The sequence below is a fragment of the Anarhichas minor genome, unplaced genomic scaffold (genome assembly GCF_050575085.1).
Source record: "Anarhichas minor isolate MPS153535 unplaced genomic scaffold, ASM5057508v1 ptg000058l, whole genome shotgun sequence".
Taxonomy (NCBI): Eukaryota; Metazoa; Chordata; class Actinopteri; order Perciformes; family Anarhichadidae; genus Anarhichas; species Anarhichas minor.
Window position 1 is genome coordinate 7992736 of NW_027466504.1, and position 25286 is coordinate 8018021.

Consider the following 25286-nt stretch of genomic DNA (forward strand, 5'->3'; position numbering starts at 1 on the left):
ATAAAGCAGAGCTTTTACAGTGCAGTTCATACGCACACTTCCAGCGATCACCCAAGCAGCGTTAACAGCTGAATGGATGAATTGCATAGAGCGTGATTTCTCGCACAGAACTGACACCACACACACACACACACACACACACACACACACACACACACACACGCACACACATTTTCTTCTCCACTGAAACCGAAAGCTCTTTGCCAACTAAGGCGCGTTAAAGGCATTATCTAACTTCCAATTTGATCTTCGGCAAACATCCTCCGAATATTGCGAGTGAGCTGAATATGTTTCGGGAGGCTCAGTGGCCCATTAGCACTGTTGTCTCAGAGAGGAAGAGGCTGCTGGGTTTGATCATTAGCCCCGGCCATTCTTGTTCACTGTTTGCATGTTCTGGCTGTTGCAGTCTTAGTCTACAAACTTGTTATTAACAAGTGTGCAACCTTTGTAGGCAATGAGGAGAAGTTTGAAATGGATGCGTTGTTCAATCGGAGGCCAGTGGAGGTTTTGGAGCACAGGGGTGATATATATATGTGTGTGTGTGTGTGTGTGTGTGTGTGTGTGTGTGTGTGTGTGTGTGTGTGCGTGCGTGCGTGCGTGCGTGCATCTGGGCAAACACATAACACTGTTTCAGCGTACCTCGTAAAATTAAATGAAGTGAATATCTTAAAAGAAGAACATGTATTTCAATGTCAATAGTTTTTAATGCATGCAATGAAAGCGAAGCTTTGAAGGACTATAGGGAAAATATTTAGCTTTGCCCATACTTGCAAAGCATTCACTTGTAAAAAGCATTTTTCCATCCAGCCTGAGGGCTCAATATGTTCCACAGAAGGACTCGCGAACAGTACCTTGACAGTAGCCGCGGCCTTTGTTTTGTACACAGAGAGAAACACGGGGTAGATCTCTGTCCCAGTCTGACCTTGTCACTAACTTGAGCTCCACAAAGAGGCCTTGTATGCACCCTTTTCTTATGCTCTGTGGCTGGTACAATGAATCAAGGCACAAAAGGCGAGCACTCTCAAACTGCCTGACATGCATTAACAACACAGAGCCTTGGCAAGGAAAGCTTGCACTGAATGTCCTCTGGCCCCCTCCCCTTCACTCACACCCCCCCCCCCCCCCCTCTCTCTCTCTCCTGCTACAAGCTTCTCCACTGTCTCTCTGGGGCCAGATGGGGGGGTGTTACAGCCCTTCTACTCTACGCTCCCCGAGCCTGTGGGAAAAGTTCAACTTTACACTTCTTCTCAAGGTTATTTCAAAAGACACTAAATTGTCTCTCCTGTTTGCAGCAAAGGCAGGAAGTGATTTAGGGTCGGGACAAGAGCTCAATGTGCGGCCGTAATGAAGAGGTTTTTAAAGGCGTTTTGAGGCCTCTGCTTTCACCCAACACACACACACACACACACACACACACACACACACACACACACACACACACACACACACACACACACACACACACACACACACACACACACACACACACACACACACACACACACACACACACACACACACACACACACACACACACACACACACAGAGAGTGGACTGCAAATGGAAGTGCCTTGGACAGCGGCTTGTGCTGAAATGAGGATTGCTCGCGTTTCCTATCATAATCCAGCTGATATCAATGTCTGGCTACAACCTTTAGGCGGCCGCACACAGAAAAGACGGGACACAAACTGCATAATCACGTGTGCACGCGCAGTAGCCGACCACATCGCAACCAAATGTGCAGAAAATGTAGCAGCGGGTTGTCGGCGGAGGCCTCAGCTACTTGAAGTGACCCCAGCGGTCTCCGGGGTGAGAAAACAGAAGACCATCTCCAAGGGAACAACGGAGCCTCCTGCAGACTAAACTGCAGCCTCATCAGCCCGGCTGCTGTGGTTTTGGGAGACCGTCCAAATGGTTAGCCATTATAGGGGGTGTGTGTGTGTGTGTGTGTGTGTGTGTGTGTGTGTGTGTACGCAGGCCACTTAACCTGATGAGACCCAGAGAGAGAGAGAAAGAGAAGAGACGGCCCACTGTATGCAGAACAGAGAAGCGATGACGTGCACTAAACAGGCTTTGTCGTTCGCTGTCTGAAAACAAAACCCTCTTATTCCCCTGTCATCTCCTCCAACTGTCTCTTCATCCCCTCAGCGTCTCTGTTCTCCCGAACCAAAACCTGCTGGAAATTGCTTTTAATGCTCCAGTTCCGGAGCCGCGGTGAACATGGCTTCTGCTCGGCTGTCCTCCGGGCGGCTCAACAGAAACGGAGAGATTTCACGCTCCGGAGACAACGTAGCTAACGGATAAAGCCACACTTGGTTGGTAGCTTTCTCCTTCAGGGTGACAGTTGAGGGGAGATGATTTGTTTCTATTTAAATTTAATTGACAAACGCCTCTTTAACATTTTAAAATTGATTTCAAAATGAGGGGGGGGGGGGGGGTGCATATTGAGAGAGGGAAAGAAAAATGGTGAATTACGGCATGCAGGCAGAGAGCAGTAAGTACACAACCAGTAAAGTTTCAAGGCTCTTAGCCAAAAACACCGCACTGCGCTCATACAGCTGATGAAAGTAAACACTCTGTCAGCACTGTTACCACTGTTTGCACTGTTAGCAGCAGGCCACCAGCTCAGCCGTCGCCATGTTAAGAACGGTTGAGAGGCAATGTATATTCTCTGAGTTTTATATAGAGCTCTTTTAACTATGTGATTTAAAAGGTAGTCTAAAAAAGGCAGTTCAAGTATCTGTAAAATACAGCACTGGTCTTTTAAGGCTATATATTAGATTATCTCTCTCTGTGTGGGTAGCAGAAAAGCTTTTTCTCTTCTTTCAATGGCACTAAATCGTTCAGCTAAAAGTTACAGAAAAAGTTGTCTCCGTCCTCTCGTCTCGCTTTTAGGTGAGTCTAATTCTCAAATTCTCTTCTCTGTGGATTTTCTGGTCGACTGCAGTCAAGAAAGATTGAAAGACTTTTTCCTTTGAGAATTATTTCCACACGGCCACCTCAGGGCAGAGTGTTCGTACGTGTGTCTGTGTACACTTGCCCTCGCCGGTCATAGTTCTCTCTCAGAATCAACGGTTTCAGAAGCAGCGGACCATCATCTTTACAACCGCAACCAGGCTTTCTGCTGAGTGTGCGTTTTCAAACTGTGAGGCATGTGTCTGCAGAAGAAAGGCAGGGCTCCAACACTCCGACACTCCGGATGAGTCTATGAGTGTGTCTTAACTATTTTACATCAACACTAAGGGTCTAGTGTTCCATGATAAAAAATTGAAATATAATCAAGGAAATCAGTTCACAGCAGCAGTTTTGCTTATTAAAAAAAATAAAAAATAACTTAATCTGTGCTTCATTATATATATTTTGTCTCTTTTTCCTTCTCAGTCTTCCATACAGGCACACTTCATTGTGGGTGATCGTTGAATGGGAACGTGTTGCTTCCGTGACTTTAAAAAGTGGAGCACAACTAAACTCATCTCCACAGTTATCGTCCCGCTGCTCTGCAGTGTAGAGGAAGTAAGTTGTAACTCTACAGCAGCAAGCGAACCAAATGTATGCTTGTTTAGCGAGCTGCAAACTGTAAAATTAACTTTTGCCATGAACACAGGCACCACGGCAGATGTTCACACATTGAAACATCTGCTATCTGCCTCCTACCAAGCCATCTGCTGGTTTTTGCTATCAATTAAGATAGATTTTGCAGTACATCTCTCTCTAGTTATGCATTTGTATCAAGGAGGATGACGCTGTACTTTTGAATGTTCAGGCATGTTAGGCCTGCACACCCATTGTCACAAAAAATGCATTAGCAATCAATGTAAGATGCACAATCCGCCTTAAGGTGCTAATGCTCCTGCTTAGAGTGGTAATGCTAGGCTGTCATTTAGAAGCACCTGAGAGGATGTGACTCACCGGAGCTTCCTGCGCAGCTAAGGAGGTTTTTTTTTTTTTTAATCAATTGTCGGGATTAGGAGCATGTTTTATCATCGCCTAGGCTTTGTGATTACTTTCAACAGAGCGCAGCCCCGGCAAAGAATCGAGAGACAGAGACCCAACAGGCTCCAGAGCGTGACACGCTGCTATCGAATGTTTTTGTGCAATGTGAGCCCGTTGCTCACATTGCACATGGGAGATTAACCCACCCACCTGGATTTTGACAGCTATAGACAGGGAGTTCAGCTCTTTATCCAGTTCTTTGAGGACGACCAGCTTTTTCAGCGTGAGGCTGCAGAGCCTGTGGGGAAAGAGAAAGAACAAGAGAGGGGGAGAGAGGAAAATAAACAAATTAGTGGCATGGCTAACGCAATGTGAGCACACATTCATGACACGCTGCAGCATCTGGGGATGAAAAGCATGGCCGTACTTGTGCCTTTATTCTTCCTTAGTCAGCGGTTATGATAGTTGTTCACTCAGGAAAGTGAGTGAACAACTTAGTAATCAAACCCTACTCTACTCCGCTTTGTGTCCATCGTCATCAAGGAAAGAATCTACGGCTCGTTGTGAAGGGGTGGCTCACCAAAGTGCCACTAAATCAGGATCCACGTTGTCAGCTTTATGGGGCGAATTCTTCATGGAAGGTGACATGGCACAGATGCTCTGACGAGCCGTGGTGCAGTAAAATGTCTTGTTGAACACAGAGGCCTATGTGACTCACTGACATCTGTTCATTATTAAATAACACAAGTAAGGAACATATACCCACATATGCCTCTAAAGAAGTGAAATACAGTTGTGTGACTGGCACGCTGAGATCCACACTGGGCGGAGTAGGAGGAAGTCAAGAAGTACAGTAAAATAACCTGTATTATTTAATCAGAGGGCCCCTGGTGACCCCTCAGGTCCAGCCTATCTTGTAGAACACAGAGGCAGATAAAAACAACAACAACTGAGCCAGACACAAGCTCAATTCCACGCCTCGTTCATGGGTCCACAGCAATTTGTAACCTTCAAAATCCCCGTTTCCTTTAGACCCACCCCTCCAGAAAACCTTCAGGGTTGGCTCTACAGCGAGACACTCCACAGCAAGTCAACAACACACAAGCCAAGTTTGCTAAACTTCCTCCTGACCCACTTTTCCCACAAGTCCAGCTGCATTACACTGTGATCAGTCGGAGCCAGAGCCAAGCGGGAGGGAGAGAGAGAGAGAGAGAGAGAGAGAGAGAGAGAGAGAGACAAAGCAAACAAATAGCTATCCAGTCACCCACTTTCCCTGAGCCACGGGCACTCCGTGCTGCTAGGCAAGTATGATTCACGGAGAATCATCACATTCAAGCAGAACGGAGATCACCGAGTTAGAGACGACAACAATGGGGTGGTCTGTTTAGTAGTTGATATTGTGGGGCATAAACAATAAATAAATGTTAAGTCTTAAAGGTTCAATACAACTGAACAATGTGAAGTGAATGTGTCAAATATTGATTTGTCACAATGCATTTTCATGTCCCTTGTTCTACTTAGATTCCAGTTCCACCAACTTTGACATTGGGAAGAGATGGTAGTCTATATGTTAGCTAATATAAATGTCAACCCATCACTTTCTTTCATTCATCAGCCTGAAGAGATGTTTATCCAAGCAGCCGACAGAATACGCCTAATGACGACAGTATCACATTTTCATCTCCCTTCGGCCCAAATCTGTGGCGACACAACCGTGCGACATTTTACTGGAATTAGTCGAGCGCAAATTGCCAAATCCACACGGCTGCGCGATTAACCTCGTCTGCGTTAGAATAACAAAAGCAAATCTATTTGGGGCTGGCAGAAATAAATGCTAAACCTTGTAGGTAGCGCATGGATCCAGCTTGCCTTATGTTATGGTGGGGATGAGTCACCAGTCAGCCACAGCTTTCTGTCAGGAGGGAGGGAGGCAGAAAGCGTTGCTGATGGTTTAACAACATCTCTATCCAGCGCTCTCTCTCTCTCAGTAGACTGGCATTCAGATGTAATTAAAAAAGGCTGCAGGCGCTGAAGGGGTCACCTAGGGAACCAGGGATTTTATTTATTTATTATTAGACAGAGGTGTTAGCTCCACTCCTGTCTGCCACTGTGTTACTGTGCGAGTGAAACGCCGTAGCCATCTGTTCTGGCCCGGTGCCAGTCTGCCCCTGTGCCAGTTCACTTAGCCACCCGATCGGTGCCTGCAGAGACGGACCAGGTGTCGCACAGACTCACTTATCACCGGGCTAAAATAGCTGTAAGGAGCATACACTGAGTCGGGCGTAATTCAGATAGTTTTAGAAAGCCTTCTCGGTATGGATGCACCGTGCGTTTGCCGTTACAGGACGGTGGGGGGGAGGGGCTGTTATTTTATGGTACAGTCAGCAGACACTGGCACACACTCGAGATCAAAATAAGGGCTTGCAGAGGCCACTTGAAAGATGCATTAATCCTCCATTTTGGCATGTCATTCCCACATTCCCAGAGACAGCCTGGGGTGGGATCAAAGCAACGCCTCTCTACGCCAAACAGGACCAAAACACAACAGTGTTATCAATCTGTAGAGAAGACCGGGTGGGTGGAGAATCCATACAGCAGTCTCTAGTTCAATATTTCATTGACCAGGCGGTGGAAAGCAAAGATAAGTGAAGCATTCACTTATCTTTGTCTGTTTCCCAGTTGATAAGAGCCCATGGGGGGGGGGATCCCTCCTTCAGTTTTGGTGCGTGCGCAGGTTAAACCAACATATCTGTGCCTGCCGAGCTCTTCTGATTGGGTCATCATTGGTATCGACTGAGTCTATTGATCATCACATGCACGCTGGTATCCTGGTTATTATTGACTCTTTTGCTGGTTTTGATACTCCGGAGGATCAGAGGTGGAAAATAAGTACATCAACCCAAGCACTGCACTTAAGTACAGTTTTCAGTCATTTTACCTGAATTGAATATTTTAATGTAATGCTACTTTATACTTTAACTCCACTACATTTATCTGACAGATACCATTTTCAAGAACTTTACAAAATAGGGTTTTTCAACATACTGTTAGAGATTAAACCAGTAGTGTCCAACCTTTGTGGCTCGTGACTTGCTCTACAAACGCAGTCTTCCTTGTTATATTGTGAAGAGACATTTCCCTCAAACCTGCTCAAATAAATTAATTGAAGAAAATAGCTTGAGGCTCAAAGAGCAACATTTTCTAATATTTTTCAAACAAAAATAGGAAAGATTAGGGAAAAGTCTAAAAAGGTAATTAAAATTCTTGCATCTTTCCTCTCCGAACCACTCAGATATTATATTGTGACCCCTAGGTTGGGAACTAGTGAAGTAAACTACCTAACTCTGCGTATATACAATTGTTAAAACTAGCTCCACCTCGATCAGTAAAATGCTGTTTACACATTGAGACATCAGTAATGATACATCAGTCACATGGGGACGTTTTACCACTACCACTACCACTAGAACCACTACTTTTACTTTTGATATTTTTCTGATAACACCTTTAATGCAGGACTCAGCTCACTTTTATCCTTCAAAACCGTGAGGGGACTAATCATTTTAGATCAGGTGGAGGTCAATCCAGCTCTAAGGCAATGCAGGAATCAGAATGCATGTCCTACGACAGGCTAATTACAGTAGACGTGCAAATCTTTTTCTACATGACATCTTCAATTACTGACATGGACACATAAAACAACCGAGTGTCGTATCACGTAAAACCGAACCGTTATTGGCTGTTCTGACGGAGGGTGCCCAATAGGTGCCAGAGCACTCTACGGCTAATAGGTTTAGCCGACATGGCATCACTCACCGCAGTGTAAGTAGTGCTGCTGCACGTAAGCCCATTAGTGCGTCCAAGACGCTCGCTGTACCGTCATTAACTGTTGACCTTTTAGGCATCTAAAGTGAAGCAAGGCCATTAGATTACGAGGCCGTTTCCCCTCTTTTAGATTATACTGCTCAAAGTGAATCCTATTTGTGTTTAGTGTGAGGACAAAAAAAGCATTAAAAACCTCTACCATATAAGCGCCATGTCACTTTAGTTAGGCAGCATCAATGAATATTGGTTTGTATTCCGTCTAATGACACATTATTAGAAGGAGCCACAGAGTTCAGAAAGACGGCGCATCGGTGATTGTGAGCTACGCTGAAATCCTTTCACTTTTATCTGTCGCGGATAAACAAAACAACGTATCAGGCAGTGCACTCAAACTGCCGTGGTCAAATATTTACCTTTAGATAAGAGGCCTGCGATTGCGGGTTATACGGCATGATGGTGCATTATCTTATCTCGGCTGCTTCATCTATTTTCTTTCATCCGCTGACAAGAGAAGCTAAAATGAAATGTATGACACACACACGTGCAACTACATCTGAACATTGTACACACCAGTGTTTAACACTATTGATGTGTCTGTCTGTCTGTCTGTCTGTCTCTCTCGCTTCCAGTGCAGACTGAATAACTTGGCCCACCTGTATTGAAGCGAGGCTGGAACATCAGAAGGAAACTAAATCAATTGTGGGAGGTGGATTAAAGGTGAACAGCAGGGTGGAAGTCAGGGAGCAGCTGATCCCAGGCGCACGCACACACGCACACGCGCACACACACACACACACACAGTGAATAATCCTTTTTGTTAGCCCCTCTCTGACCTCACCCTCTCCTGAGATAGGCTTTCTTTAACCCACGCACGGGCCTCACATACGTTTCTCTGGAGTCGGGTCTCAAAGAGAACCTCTGGCCCGACACCGAGCTTCGGCAAGTCGCCGCTTTGAGTTTGGCCTCTTTGCGGAAATGATATGTCTGTCTGGAGACTGCTTATGTGACAACAGACGCAGTATATATATATATATATATAACACCGACTTCAAAAGGGTATTTATAAAATGTAAAACCCAGATCTGAAATCAACTCCCACGGCACTCTGCCTCAGACTTTAGAAGACGTGACTGAGGGAATATCATTCAAGATGAAGGCGACAACGTTGAGATCACAGAGGTTTCGCTCTGTCGATTACTTGCTTTTAAAAAGCCAAAATAAAAAGAGGCAGTTCACAGATCTTTTTATATTCTAAAAAGGAAATCTTTAAGAGCTATAAATATTCAATGTTTCCATGTTCAGATGACAGAAATTCTTTTTTGTTCCAAAAAGTCTAGCTTACCGTGTTAAAAAACAATAAATCATCACTCAGGAGTGTTTTTTCTTGTCTGCCTGGTGTTAACAAGCAACACAGATCCCGTCTACGTCAACATCCTCCAAAGCCATTAGTCCAAGATATGCTGGCGTGTAAGAGTACATGGGGCTACTATCTCTACGCTATTTCTGGAGCACTCCAGTGACAGCAGCATCTCAAATAACATGTGATGGAAACACCCTTAAGTTCAAGAGCCTACAAAGAGACAGCAGCTACAGCAGACAGACACATCTTGAGATGTGGCTGCTTACACAATGGTAGTATTGATAAATACGTTGTCATTCGTCTCAGTTGGAAAGATTGAAGAATTAGTAGCAGGGATTTTAACATCGGAACATTCATAGGGCCATAAAAAATTAAATAGGGATACGGCGCTCACATGAAAATGAATGTGCACGGCACAGAGAGAGACCCCATGAAACCCTTTGAATTGAATGGTATGCAGCCTAAACTAAAACACACTTTTGTAATTCTTTCCCCCTGGTCAGCGTTCTCGTTGATGTTTTGCCAGTTCCATGCCCTCGGATCACTGCACGGCAATTATCAGCAGCACAAAGCAGTGGGGAAGTGGAGGATGAGTGATGTAACAACAGGGCTGAATGAAAAAGACACTGTCTATGTTTGGTATGTGCTGGGGGGGGCTTCCAAGCTCGAGAAAGAAAAAGACTTCAAGTCATGCTTTTAGTGCATTCAATGTGCTGGTTCTCCTATTTTCTGTTTGAGAGGTGAAGGCGGTCACATTCTTTTCATAAAGCATGCTTTCACATAATGCTCTGCAGGGAGTTCTTAAGGAGGCTGTGTATGGTATTGGCTTGTATGTAGGGGGGCTGACAAAACAAAAAGAAGCCTTTTCTCTCCAGTCATGGCATTGCTGAGGAAAGCCATAGCACTTTGTTCTTTCATAAGACTATTATTTGATCATGTCCAGTTGCATAATTTAGACCAAATAAAGGGTATGCTGGTATAAAAGCTATCTCTTCCGAATATTTTATTCTCCGACATGAAAAACGGGGGCAAACCATTTCCCGGTGAGGCCCATGCGGCCAGTGAGATTTGCTCCGGCGGCAATACACACAAGTTTCCTTTCTTTATATTTGACATTTTATTCTTAGACTTTCTGACATATTGTAAACAAACAGAGAAAGCACAAATCATCCTCTTTAGAGTTTTGGTTATTAAATTCACAGTTGTTAGACAAAGAAATGGAGATATTTGGAGAGTAATTCAGGAGCCAATCTCCATTGAGAGCGATGAAGACAAATCCAAAAGACTGCATAGATTGGTTTTAACAGGTCCACACAGTAGGAAGTGCCATAGGAGCTTAGTCTGCACTCAGGCTTGCATGCAAGCTCAAAGGGAATTTTAGCCCTCAAATATCTGGTTGTGTTTGCCAGATGGCCATATGCTGGTTGGGCTTTAATTCCCTGAATGAAATCTTCTCTGGCTCACAGTGACGGAGGAGGAAGAGGCCGTGACCGGGGTGCACAAAGAACAAGAGGAAACGATTAATTCGGCAATTCTGTGACAGTTATGTTTATGTGTGATTCACAACCTAATGGTCACCATAAGAACAGACTGACTGAGACTGAAGTCGACCAGACCTTTGGATAAGAAAGAAACCTTCATATGACGGCAATGTGCCAAAGAGGTCAGTTTTTCTGCCAAACACATTGCTGAATGTCAGAGGTCGGAATTGAGACAGACATTACAAATATATCCTTTAATCTTCTAAACTTGTAACAATGAACATTTCCCATCAGGCACTAATTCTTACAATGCAAAACAATAGATGGTGTGCACTCATTAACCACATCACAATACAATATATGTTGTATTGAGATGCCAGCTCAAAGCCTGGCCAGAAGTTATGTGATTAAGCTAAACAGAGTTCTTATAATGTTATGTAGACATTATGTAGACAATGTTATGTAGGCTTAAATGATGTGAGCATCAAACACTAAACCCGTGTAGGCTTGAAAGGTGGCCTGCAGCAAAAAGCCTTACTCATCTTACATTTTTTCTTGTTGGAAATGTTTACATGCACTAAATAAGCCTCTACTCTACTCTCCACCTGTATGCTCACTGTGTTCCAACGGCCGTATTTTAGCCAAGCTGTGGCTAAACGCTGCTTATCTTTGGATTGTTGGAGGAAACCTGAGCACCTGAGAAAACCCACACAGGAAGAACACGCAAACTACACACAGATCTAAATCCATGACGAGTACTTTTTTTCTTTTTTTAAACCTTTTTCCCCATTTAGATATTATTGTGCAGTGCACGTGAAAACATGCCTGTTCAGAATGGGCTGCATGCTTGGCCTGTGGCGTTTGCAGCTTTCTGGAGAACTACTCGTACAAACAATGTCCCACCCAACAATGAGCTTTCTCGGGTCCTGAGCAATACACCTGCCATGACATAGTTGCGTCACACACCCGAGGCGCGGCTAATCGGGGTCAGAAACACAGCTGAAATAGACCTACAGTCTGGTTCACTTTGGCACTTAACTGTAAAAAGATGACAAAATTGTACAAAAACCTGAACGTAATGATAAACAGAATCCATTCCATCTGGCTCTGGTAATTAAGATGCAACCACACAACATCCCTTCAGCCTTTTCATATCCCTCATTCAACATGTAGTTTTTGCCCAGTCATTGCCAGGATGGATTATAGCTTTGTTGGCCCAGCTGGTGCAGACGCACGAGCTGCGACGGAGCGATTTGGTACAATGGGAAGGCAGGACAGGACAGGTGTCATTGGTCGGGTAGGAAACCAGCCAGAGGGACGTGTTGCGAAAAGAAAAATTGGATTGCGGAGCAGATAAACCGGTTGTTTCCGAGAACGCGAGAGGACGTAATAGCTGCACTCATATCCGTCATAATACTCTGTAATATGGTCTTTGTGAACTCTGTGGTCATGAGGCTCCCCAGAGGTGTGGCACAATCGACTGTTGACGGGATTACCGGCACATTTTTATGTAATACTACACAGGGATGGTGCATTAGAGCTCAGTGCCAGATTTTATTTCTGTTTAGTGATTTAAGCTTGTGCTTTCCCTCATACGCCCATTTGAAAAATAAAAAGAAAGCTATGTCTGTGGAGTGTGATTCAGAGGTCTGACCAGTATGCTCTTGTTGTGTGGGAGGTAGACTTTCCTCTGATAATGAAGGGTGTGCTAGTGTGTCTGTTTCCTATTGAGAAATACAGGGCAGAAGGAAAAGGGTTGTTTGAGGAAAGGCCAAAAATAAAATAAAAAAAAGAAGCTTGGTGTTCAATGACACCCCCCCCCCCCTCCCTCCCCAATAAAAGGGAGAACCTGTCCCCATGTTTCATCATCAAGTCAAGCACTCGCTGTGAAAAAGATCGTCTCCCAGTTCTACTGACGCCAAATGAACAGACGAAGTCTTAAAACGAAAGATACATGTGACTGTCAGATGACTTCTTGCTTCTTTCTCAACACTCTCAGCCTCTTTAATAGCAAATACAACCACGTGCTGCATTCACTACCTCAGTCAGTGACCTCACAATCATTTTCAGGAACTCGGTACGTGGCTGTCGTCCTTTGTTGCCGTTTTCGCAGTGCTAGACAGTTCTTTTGTTCGCCGTCGACCGCAAAACTGATGAGGTCAGCGGGCCCGTGTTTGCGGTGGCCTTGCGAGACGAGATCAGGCCAGACGTGACATGTTTACAGGCAAACTCAGAGCCAAAAGTAAGACACCTTGACAAGATCAGCTATGCGTCCTCTTCAACTTCAGGCCTGTTGCAGGCAATCTTCACAATGACTTCACAATGAGTCTGTGGTAACCAGTTTAACAGATACAGGCGACACCTGTGAGGTGACAAGGTTGTCCTATACTGGTAGGAACACTCCTTTGCCTGTAGCAAAGGTTGTAAAGTGTATACACGGTTAATGCGAATGAAGTCAATTTTAAATTGCAGAACAGTTACTTAGTTGCCAGAGACGAATAAAGAATATTTTGACAATTTTGCTGAATACTGAGCAAAATAAGTGTGATTATCATTTCAGCCATTATTTGGAAATGTTAAAAAAAAAAAAAAAGTAAAAGTATGTCAGGGTACAGTAGTTATAGCTTGCTGATGTCAGCATTTTCTAAAATCGCTGAAAATGATTCATCTTTAAAAAAAAAGCTCTGATGAATAGGCTGGATTGGGCAAGGATTAAAATGCAATGAAAAAGATGCTGCCTATCAGCTGCATTGACCCCTGGAAGGTTTCACACGTCAGAATCACATTTGGCTAAAAATCTAATTGAATAAATCAAAACATTACTTATTGTTTGAAATCTAAGAGCCAGCAAAGACTACAGCTAATACCTAATCCCATTCACCTCTTTAGAGGGTGTGAAAATTTGCAAAATAAGGTGCTGCCTTCCAGTTAAACGGCTGACATTTTATCCAAAGGCTCAATCCAGTTTCACTATACATATTTCATGCTGCCATATGGCGTATCAAAGAGGATTAAGCCTGCCCTTTAACTCATGCAGCCATCATATCCATCTCTCGGCTCTCATCAGTGATTTTACACAGAATAGACCCGACACCCTCATTTGCCTGTGAGCAAAGACAAACAGCTGTCATGCATCTGTATTTACTTCTGTGGTAAAGAGGTTACTGCACATACTATGGAAGCATGCGGAACCAAGGTTAGAAGGTATAACCTTAGGAATACAGCCTGCTGTGTATTACCTGTGCCAACGACGCCTGCTGCACTGCAGCTGACAAACAGTCCTTTCACAACTGGACTCTAACTCAAAACTACTTTCTGCAAAGTAGACAACACTTCCACAAAGAATAATGAAGGGCCGCTGTGAACAGGGAATTGTGCAATCAATACACGTACAATGGTCAGCATCAGCAAATATGATTCTGCTTTTTTTGATGATAAAGAGATAAAACAAAAATAAAAATCCCAGAAGGAAGGATACCTAATAAACAAGCTATGCATTGCCACTTGCGTCTATTGCTGTAATAGACATCAATGCAGCTGTTAAAACAGCTGTCGCATGTAATTATACTGCTTCGGCACTATTACTGGAGAAGAGCAACGGTGATCGGCGGCCAAAAAATGCTTTCTGACTCCTCCTCCCAGCCCACGTCCCCCTGGCTGAATATGTCCAAATGATTAATGTGCTGAATGTATCCGAGCTCCAGTTTCCTCACAGTATCTGTATTTTTTCCTTTTGCAGCAGGACTTCTAATATTAGTGAAGCCAAGGTGACGCTAATTAGGTCAGAGTAATGACCAAAGCTAACAGTATGCTACTAAATAACAAACGCTCTACAGTTTGAAAAGAGCCGCCGTAGAGACGGGAAGCTTTCATCTGAAAAGAAATGACTCCATCAGGACGGACAGATAGAGCTAGATTGTTTCTACAGACTGCGAGCTACAAAAAAGAGAAGGTGCAAAAGATTTAAAAAATAAAAACAAAATAGTAAGCCAGCTTTTCTCTTGCTTAGTTTTAAAGATAGGCCCCACTCCAAATGGGTAAACAGCCAACCAGTGTGAGTCAAACAGCAAGACAATCTGAGGTTTCCTACGGAGAATCCCATCCAAAGTTCAGCGCAGCGCTTCGTAGTATGGCAGACTGAAACACATTTAAAAGCAGTAAAATGAACTCCGGTCTTTCCCAAAAATTATATTTCTGGATAAGCATTAAGGGGCCAGTTTTACGCCGGTAAACTGGCAGATGGTTGAATATCTTATCGCATTAAAAGGACTCATGTCCTCCATCCTCTGCTTGGAAAAACACTTTCAATTTCCCACATGGTCTGACAGCAGGTCTTAAGAACTAGTTCTGGTGGAGTACACTCACCCAAGCCCTAAAGCCTAGTCCTAGACCAAATGCTTTTTGTCCCCAGTGAACATATCTATTGGGTTTCATTCAAGTCTAGAACAAAGCCTAATTGCTGTCCATGAAACCATCAAAAAACTGTTTTTTGCACAGAAAACGAGAAGAGTGGCACAGATGCAGTGTGGGGCTAATCGAGCAAAAGGAAACATGAGCAGAAAAACGAGGACTCCAGACAGTTCAGACGCCTTAATCTGTGATTAGACAAGTGGGCAGGCCATCCAGCTCAATGCTATTTGAGAGTTGACACTCCAGGGACTGTTATGTCCTCAACCACACAGCATGGTGTTGATTGTTTCCTCTCGGTGTTATTTAGCCAAGACAAGGGCAACATTTCCACTGGGTTTATGAGCACATCAACGAGATTAAATAAATGCTCCGTGAATAGGGCTAGCAATATATTTTGTCCTTAAAAAGAACCCCATTTGACTGAGCGGGATAAACACAACGCTTTTCACCATTTCATTTGAAACTATTTGGTAACCCACCTGTGTTTGTTTACTAGAGTAGAGCCTGCTAGAATGCGGCACAGGGGGCTCTGACTGCCATTCTGAAAATGCTTCATGTTTTCAAATGATTGTCTCATGTGCTCTCGTTCACCCACACCACGCTGTTTTTGTATCTGAAGTAATAGTCTCTGTGTTGCTGCTGGCACATGCAGCTCAGGAAATGCCTGAATGGGAGAGGTGGGAAATAAGTAGAGCAAGAACAAGAGAGAAATGAGCTGAGAGACACATTGTCCCCAAAGTGATTATTTAGGCAGGATCCTCCCCGTGTCAGAGGACAGCTCCCCTCGCCTCACTTGTTGGATCAGGAAGTTGGATCTCTTCACGAGCAGAGACCCCCGGTATCCACCCACAAACGAATCTGGCCGTTCTCCCATTCTGAGGTCCAGGGAGGGGGACAAAACCTTTCTTCCCTTTTGTGAGGAATTCAACATGAGTGTTCAGCACATTTGCAAATGTGGAAAACTTTTCAACAGGGTGGGCAATCCACAGCTCCGATCCTGCCCTCCCTCCCCAGAGAGCAGGTAGAAAACAAAAGAGGGGCCGAGGGCAGAGCACAGTCAACCCGGCTTCATCTGCACCATCGGCCCCTCTAGCAGCCAGGAATGTGAAATGTTTCTCGATGAAATTCCTCCTCCTCCAGGAAGCCAGGGAAGGAAACCAAGAGAATTTTGACACATTTCAGGCAGTGGGAGTGAGCATGAAAAAAAGGGGGGGGGGGGGGGGGTGCTGATTGGTCTACTGTTAGGAAAGTGTGTGAACAGCCTGATGGAGCGTGTAGTCGAGTTAGGGCTCGTGTTATTCAAGGATAGCATAACACAAAAGGGGAACTGCACCAGTTATCGGTTCATATTTCCAAAACCCTACTAACATATTTGAAGAAGGACCTACAAAAAAAAAAAACGACTAAATAGCCCAAAATCGTTTAGTTCCCTATACCATGGATGTGGTGATAAACAAATTACCATTAAAAAGCAAATACACTGCAGCTTTAAATTCCATGGCCATTATGCGGGTATCTATCAAACTCCTGTCCCTGAAGTCCAATGCTTTTATTGTAGTGTGGCTTCTGGGCATTAATATAATGTCAATTAACTGTTGGGGTAACTCTTCAATGTAAGAAGAGTATAGTTCATCATCAGCAACATTCAGTAATTGTATTCTGGTACAAAATCAATCAGCGTACAAATTCAGCGTTAAATAAAAAAAAAACTCATCAAGTAGGAGAGGAACAGTGACATGGCCCCAAAGAGATGTTTGACTTTGACATCACAGTAAGAGGGACATTCCTGTGCCAACACGCTCTGCATCAGATATCGATAGAGACGGTGTGGCCGAACAAAGATTGTAAAACAAGACGCAGACGGACGCGGAGTGCCGTGTCACAATCCTGAAGGGCGCCGGAGAAGGCCGACCGGCCTTATTCATGATTGCAAAAGGAAGCGGTGGATTACGCAGACCGAGTTTGTGTGCAGCATCGGATTACTGGCTCTTCTTTTCCTGTTATGAAATCAGATTACTGCAGCTCCCCCACTAGGAAAAACAATATCCCAGCCTTGAGATGGAGGGTTTAGCGAGGGGCTGAAAGGGGACAGTAAGCTCATCCTTTTTGACTGACAAGCCTCCTTTATTTGCATCCTGATTTAATGGTTTCATCTTTGAGTTTTAAAAATGAACATGCAGAGAATAAGACATTAAATCAAAGAGATTAAGGCCAGGGATGATATTGGAGATTGCATGCTTACAATTCAACCTTCCGGATATTATAAATAGCTGCGTGTGTCGCAGCATACGGTACATGTAAAGAGTTATGAAGCCCTCAGCCCTATATCCACTGACCTAGAACAAATAGGACACAATAATGTGGCAGTCCGGTCCAGGCATGAGTTTGTTTTCCTTATTTATTTGATGACACACACACACACACAGACAGCACGCATCCATCTGATCCAATATACAGGATTGGGGTAGAAGAAAACAAACATCTGACCAGAGGCTGCAGAGGACACTCAATTACTATCCAGATAAAGCTGTGCCACTCACAAGAGAACAAGTTCATCTCAGGACTCGCATGAACCAAACGGACAGAAAGAAGGATGCTCTGCTGCCTTCGAGAGATAAACGTCAGAGGAAAAGAGGAAAGATGTTGTTGATGTTGTCCCTCGAGAGAAAACCTTTGCCATTTCTTCCCCTCACTGAACCCAGACGGTCAAACTTAAAAGACAAGACACATATTTGTAGCAAAGAAAATACCACGGACTGAAAATGTCACGCAAAGATATTTCCAGAGCGTGAAAACAACAACCATGTTGGAAACAATCAAGCCCGGTGACGTTGAACGGCAAACGCGACACAATTGCTAGGTTGCCCCCCGTCATGTTAGCGATGAGAGCAAAGGTCACGACTTTTGGCACCAAGTTGTAAAAGATCTTTGAACTTGGTAAGAAGCCAGCCCTCACATGCTGCTACACATTCTCTATCGCTCGTAGATAAACACAGGACCATTCTGACCTTTGCATTAGTGCCATTCCTGCAAATACCAAATCGTTCCCTCAACAAATAGATAAGTTGACATAGATACATTTGACTTGCACATCACCGTGTCGCCAGTATAACATCAGAGCAAAGAAAAAAAGACAACGAATACGTTCATCCATCGATTGCACATGTCCATTTAATGCGTGCCTTGCTATAGATACATGCAGACGCTTTGGATTCCTGAGCAGGCCGCTAAACCCCGGATACAGTATATATACTGTATCCTTCCTGTGCATTTTATCCCAAAGCTGTCTTTGGTTTTTCAGCAACATTCCCAAAGCATTGGTCAGCAATTTGTTTAGCTCCCAGCACACCCTCCAGATATTTAGAAGATGGATAACACAAGAAGGAAAAAAAACTTTGCTGATAAGAAATAAGCTGTATCACTAACACCACATGGTATTAGAAACATTGGATGGTGGCAGGCTGGCGGGCAGGGAAGTCAAAAACAATCCAACTGCCCCAACAGGCCTGTTAAGGAAGCACAACATTCGGCCGGAGGGGGAAAAACAGTCAAATACTGTATCACACTCAGCAATAACATTTTATGTGCCAGCTTATGTAGCATTGAGATATAACAAGCAATCGATAACGAAGTGGAAGAGTAAAATACTCCTTGTGTAAATAACAGATATAACAAATATCTCTATCAATCAAGCTTGATCCTGTGCAACAGTCAAAACATATAGAAAAATAAGTCATTTAGCAGCCCAGTGCCATAGTTGTGCCTGTCAGCAGGGGTTTAGGAGGACTAATGATTTTGTTTTTTTAAATACAGCGTCATATTAACCAGAGCTGTGTGTGAGATGTTGAGTACTACAATGACAAAAACAGTCAATTTCTAAAAGCCCGACGCCCTCATTTGAAACCTTGCCCCTTAGCCGGACACCCACATTTGCTAAAGGCTAGCAGAGGAGCAAACAGCTGCACACAAAATGGCCCAGCCCATGAAAGCATGCCAAGGCAGAATCCCCAAAACAGGCCTTGGGTTGGGCTCAACGCTAGACCTTTCACACCAGTTGCGTAAAAAAAACACAGAAGGCAGAAATAGAGTTAGCAAATTACTTCAAGCCACTATGTCAAAACAAAAACTACGACTCTTTAGCCTAAATAAACGATTGTGTCGTACATCATTGCCACTTCTACACCGCTACACATCAGATCTAACAAACTACCCCAGACATCAACTCAGGCAGCCACTGCAGTCTTGTGCTGAACAATGACTAGTGACTGTGCCTCATTAATAATCCATTGTCATCCTTGTCCTTATTCATCTTTAATACAGCACCTTGTATGCACGTAGTGTAGAGGCAGAAATATGGGAAATCAATGCGCTATGTATGGCACACTACATGAATGTACCGACATGTCTCCAGCTTCCTCTGCTTGCCAGGAGTCTTAACATTTAATGGATACGGTTATTAGAAGATTGCTCAGTTGTAGTTGCTTGTACGTTGTTTTTTTATCCGTTTGTGTTGAAAGAAAGGAGCTCCGAAACCTTCAGCAAGGACAAATGGCATGGATCTTCATAGTGTTTGTCATGGTAGACATGAGATTGAGGTCACAAAAAAGGGATGGCAATAAAGCTGTCGAATTAGAGAGCAACGCTATCACATCACACGCTCACATTCTCATTCTGGCTGGCTTCAAATCAGCTGGGTTTCCACCCGCAAAACAGAACAATATTTGAACGGAGATTTCAAAGATTTACTGTAAATTATCCATGTTTTCCACATGCTATGCTGCCATTGACACTTGCATACTCATGCAGGCACACATGCACGCGCTCATCGACCGTGTAGGAAACCCTCCCCTTTGCCAGCCCACTTCTCTCCCAATGAGTGGAACAGATCTAGGTCAAAGCTGATTAATGTGCCCACAGCTCCCGAGAGGCTTCTGGTCAGGTGGCATCAGTGCCTGCTCACTGACAATGAATACTGATGCAGAGCATTACTGAAAAACACCTGGACAATGCGGGTGACTGTGATTTGCGTACACAAAAAGTGGCGATCAAAACAGTTTACTCTCTGCATGTCAACACTATCCGAGGTTTTTGTTTGAGTTAGCCTTATGGCTGCGAGTGTGACCGGTTGGCCAAACCCTGAAGCTACGCAGGGGCATCGGAACATAAACACAACACAAGCCCGCAAAACCCGAAACACGACATTACGAGGACTTCACTTGCACAGGCAGCTGGCCGCCCTGACAGCTCGCGACACGCAGTGCTTCTAAAAGGATGGAAAGGATGTTTACTAGTTATGAGCCCAACGGCATCCGTGCCACTGTATTTATAGATAGTTATGTTGCCATTAGGTGGCATGCATTCCGTAAATCAGTTCAAGCACGGGCCTACGTGGACAAAGGAAAATGTAATGTATTCCCAAGCTTTATTAACGTAGCCACAAAGCAGAAGCCACAAAGCTCTGACCAATAAACTAACGTAGGTTAGCTGAACTTTTGTTAACGCTAGCTAGTTATCATAACAGTCGGAATAAAATTGGATACACCAACTGTGAACAAAACAACGTGCACACTTGGAGACCACGTCTGAAATGATGATGTACATTAGACATCACCTTGACCACTGTGGCCGACTGCTTAGTTATTGCCAAAAAATTTAAATTCGAGTCAAATGCTTGCAGCATGCAACATGAGAGACACTCGAACACCAGTGCGACTTGCTAGGTAGCTTTAGCATTAGCCACCTTGCTAGTTAGCCTGCTAGTAATCCAGCCCAACAGTGTTTTGGAAATGTGTGGCAGCTCATTACTCTCGCCTAACGTTACAGTCAACGAGGGCGTTGTTTGCCCAACGTTAGCCTACTATTTATTAAACGACGTGGTGGTTTGTCAACACTGTGTGGTACTTTACGCTGACACAACTGTTAACGTTACCTCGGTACGCAGCTTGGGGATGATCGGTCTATCTCCCAGGTTGCAAAGAGGTTCATGGGTACAGGCATGCTGCCGGAGCCCGAGCCTAGGACCACAGCCCCGGCGGCTAACGCTCCGGTCGGGAGGGTTGTCGGTGCTGGTCCACCGCCGCCGCTGCTGCTCGGGTTCAGGAAAGCGGCCCGGACGCCTCCTCTCTCTACAGCCGCCGCCATCATCACCTCCACTGCCTGGGGAGCAGCTCTTGAGTGTCGGACGAACGCGCGAGCCGCTGAAGTCTGCGCTGCCTGCTCGTGCTCCTCCAGACTCCCAGCTCCTCTACACTGACTGGAGATGCTGATAGGCGGGGCGGAGCATGCCACTACTGATCTGATAGGGGGCAGCACGTCCCTGCTTCTAGGGTGGGACATCTGTACTATCAACCAGGCCTCACAACACAACGCTATACTCACTTTACATGTAAAGATTACGGATGCACGCAGGGAAATACTGCGTAGCTATTACAGGTGGTATATTACAGAAAATAATCAGCTTGGCCACAGCCTTGTTCATTTCCCTCCTCCATCATTTGTTTTGTTGGCTGTGTGAATTGTTAATAAAGAAGATTGGGCATGCATAATATAATCTTACATTGCATGGACAGACATGCCAGACCAACAACATTCTAAAAGTGGCAATCGTGTTGTATACAGCTGAGCATATTAACTCAAACATGCCCTATTATGAGACAAACAGTTCTCACACAAATAAAGGCAAGTCTATTAAACTGAAAGGATTTTAAATTGTAACCACATGCAGGGGTACTATAGTTGATTTGGTTCTTCGTGCTCATGAATGCAGCATTTAGTTTTAGATCCATGTAGGTGTACTGCTGTAAGCTGTTGTGGAGAGGTAGTGCAAATACAGTATAGCTTAATGTAAATGCTCTTCAAACTGGTTATTCGGGGAGTAGTAGAACTTTGACATAGTTGCGTTTCTGTCAAGGATTAAGACAAACAGTTGTTTTCCTGGTCCTTTTTTTTGCAATGAAAATACCTGGCTACACAATGAACACATAGTGTTGTGCATGGTTGTGTCTAACCATTAAATTAAAACTTTCACAAACTTTCAAGTGGGCAGAACCTGCTTTTGTAATGTTATTCGTGATTCATCATCAGTCTCCGATGACACATTTGATTCAGTCATTGTCCTCAAAATGCCAGTGTTGTGAAAGCCATTGACTGTAACTGTGACTATAAGGAATCAAATAAAACTGACTTGACTTGACATGCTCAGGAGGGTTGGGAAACGTGTGTGAGCCTGTTTAAACTGACTGTTTGAACACATAATGTTGTTACTGTGTTTTGTACAATCAGTTATTATGTAATAGTGATGAATACTTCTATCAAATCATTATTGTTGTCAGGTTCACCTTTGCTTCATTGTTCTTTTCAACTGTTTGTTTAGAGTTTCAGTAAAGCGGTAAACCATTGGCTCACAGAGACACCCACAGGTGAAATATGCTACTAAACTCTACACTTCTCTACAAGCTCATGGGACATATGGTCGCTGTTGCAAAGAAATGCCGTGAGTGTAAGCAATCTCATCTTTAATCATTGCTAGGCAACTCTGTGCACCTGACAGCATTTAGTCTTCCAGACTGGAACAGTGGCAACATCTGCTGCTATAATAATGATGATGGCAAATCGTGATGCAATTCCTAAATGGGCCATTCCTCAGCTTACTATTCTTCATTCCGACAATACATTTGAACAAGATTAGGCTTATGTAGAATTCATCAATATATGTGTGGCAAGGTACGGCAAGGCCATATTATATATACAGCAGTTTCTATACAGAGAGTAAAACTCAATGTGCTTTAAATCAAATTAAAAAAGACAAAGAGAAAGCTAGATGTTAGATAATATATTTTGTATCAATACAAGTAATGTTAAAGGGGGAAATAACTGTTATATCAAGGTGTCGGGAGATGAAGACTAGAGTTTTTTCTAAATACATCTGCAGTGCGTGTTGGCTTCCCTCTGGTATTTCTTATTTTTTTATCATCATTTTCTGCCCTAAAGAAATGCTATTGCCTCAAGATCACCAGAATGGTCGTAATGGCTAATGAATACATGCATGGAGTGCATCGCCTCCCAGTGTTGCAAAACAGCACTACAAGAAAATGTAGGACATGAAACACTAACCTGCACATTGTGATTCATCCACTAGATGGCAGACTGTCTGCACGTTATTCTCCCTGCATCTCTTTTCTTCTCTCTCTCTCTCTCTCTCTCTCTCTCTCTCTCTCTCTCTCTCTCTCTCTCTCTCTCGCTCTGCCCTCCTGATTGAACCTTCTCCTCCTATGTGAGTGGGTGGGTGCATATATTGTGAGACTGTGACACCCTCGATGTTTGCACAACCAAAAGTCTGACGTTTCATGAGCCCACCTTTCACCTTTGTTACACTCTGCACGGAGAGAATAAAATACCCAAGTATCAGTTTGTCAGATAACATCTGCTCAGCGGCAGGCAACATCCCACAAAATCAAAGAAGTAATGTTTGCATCGTAGTGTAATCTTTTGGAAAGGTTGCAGGGCATTTCCTGTTAGAGGGGAGCAAGCAATGCATCTCTCTGACGGAAGCATACAGGCAACAAACATGACTAATTATCATCTGTTAGGTAACAGCGTCTTCTCTCTCAGATATTTCACTGAAAGCCACAGTATCTTTCAAAATGCCAGAGTGGTTACAAGCAAATGCGTCCTCTTTATTTTTAGGCGGGAGCTTTTGTTTTCGGCTTGCGCCACCTCCACGCCATCAAAGTCAGACATTTTTAATGAGCGAGCCTTGGATTACAAGCTAAAAAACCTTTTTCTGAATCACTGCAAGGGGGCTTTGCGATTGCAGCTACGCATGTTCTTGTTGGTAGAGCTTAAAGGGCATCAGGTCTTTGTGATGTGTGAGTGTGATGAACAGCAACACCAGAAGAGAAAAGGGTCTGCTTTGTAATTCCCTTCAAGGATTGCCACCAGATATTGCAGTTCACACCGGGGAACAATGGAGGGGATAATAGGAAGTAAGTTTGTGTCTGCTGGATTTTCGTCCTGCAATTTGGTGATACGGCTCAAACCAATCAGATCTGATAATGTGATCATTGTTCTAGCAGAGGGAATATTAGTGTTGTCAATCACAGTTGTAACGCAGCTAAAGCTGGACCATATGCATTAATGAGAAGTGTTTGGGGCCACTTCAGATGCACAGAGGAAATTATGGGCAGCCATATGCTGACCCCCCCGAGGAGCTCCGTGGAGTCGTGCCGTGGATGAGTTTGCGTGGGAGTCGTATAATACCTGCAGCCAGTGTTTATCTGAGTTGGTGCCTCTGGAGGCAGAGTCAACACCTGCCTTCCTGCTTCATTCTGTGCCGCGATAAAGACGTTAACTGGACAAGATTAAATGAGACAGACGAAGACATTAATCATTTTTCGCCCTGAACTGCCTCCATGCATATCTCAGCAGTGCTTTTCTCAGTTTTAAAACCAACAAATATCAACATGCACATGCACTCCAGTTGTTGTTTTTTTATTATTGAGGTTGCTGTCAGCTTTCTCTGAAGTGGTTGGTGTTCCAGAGGAGACTGATGGAGTGATCTCCTAAACTGCGGTGAAAGAAAATGTCTGATCTATCAAAGCCAAAGCATTTCACGTGAGTTTAAAGGGGTCTAAATTCATCAGGGAAACTGTGCACAGTTTCACTGTAATGCCATCCCGTTTCACACACATCTCTCGCCTCAGAGTGATTGGTCTCCGTTGAGCAGTCAGACACAATTTAAAGTTCCTGTCTATTTGTAATCTGCTGGGAAGATTGCCACATGCCCCGTTACAGTAGCTACAGCAGATCAATCCAAGGCACATCTCTGTCTCCTGCGTAACATCTCGGCACACCTCTCACTACTAATAACGCTTCAAAACACTAAGGGCTGCAGATAAGCTGCTGATCTAATTACGGTTTTGCAAGCCTGGCAAATTAAGGATATTATGTCCTGTGGATTTTATCCTTCATAACAGCACAATCGATGTACAATTTCCTGTGTTTTGATTCATCTCAGGTATTATCATTATTCCTGCGTGGTTTGGATTGCGACACTGATTAAAAACTGATAATACAAATGAGAGCAACATATTGTGGGGGAGGTGAAATTAAAGCTCACTGAACATGTGAGAGGAGAAGACGGCAAGAACAAACCCAACCCGAGATCCTTCCAACTCAACAATACTGTAAAATCCTGTTGAACTTTATTTTCACTTCCTGCCGTGAAAAGGAAGACAAAAACATCTATAGAGAGAAACAGGACCACATCATTCTGCAT

At 44.0% G+C, this 25286-nt stretch overlaps 1 protein-coding gene across 3 annotated transcripts in view; it reads right to left on the bottom strand.

Annotated features, from left to right (window-relative positions):
* Positions 1-21359, bottom strand: part of LOC142933019 (phosphofurin acidic cluster sorting protein 2) — a 42199-nt gene extending 20840 nt beyond the window's left edge. For all 3 annotated transcript variants that reach the window (XM_076077155.1, XM_076077154.1, XM_076077156.1), the window contains exons 1-2: positions 20940-21359; positions 4145-4232 (exon numbers count right to left, since the gene is read on the bottom strand). In XM_076077155.1, coding sequence (XP_075933270.1) covers positions 4145-4232; positions 20940-21346 — 495 coding nt within the window. In that variant the 5' untranslated portion in view covers positions 21347-21359. The remainder of the gene's footprint in view (positions 1-4144; positions 4233-20939) is intronic.
* Positions 21360-25286: the final 3927 nt, after the last annotated feature.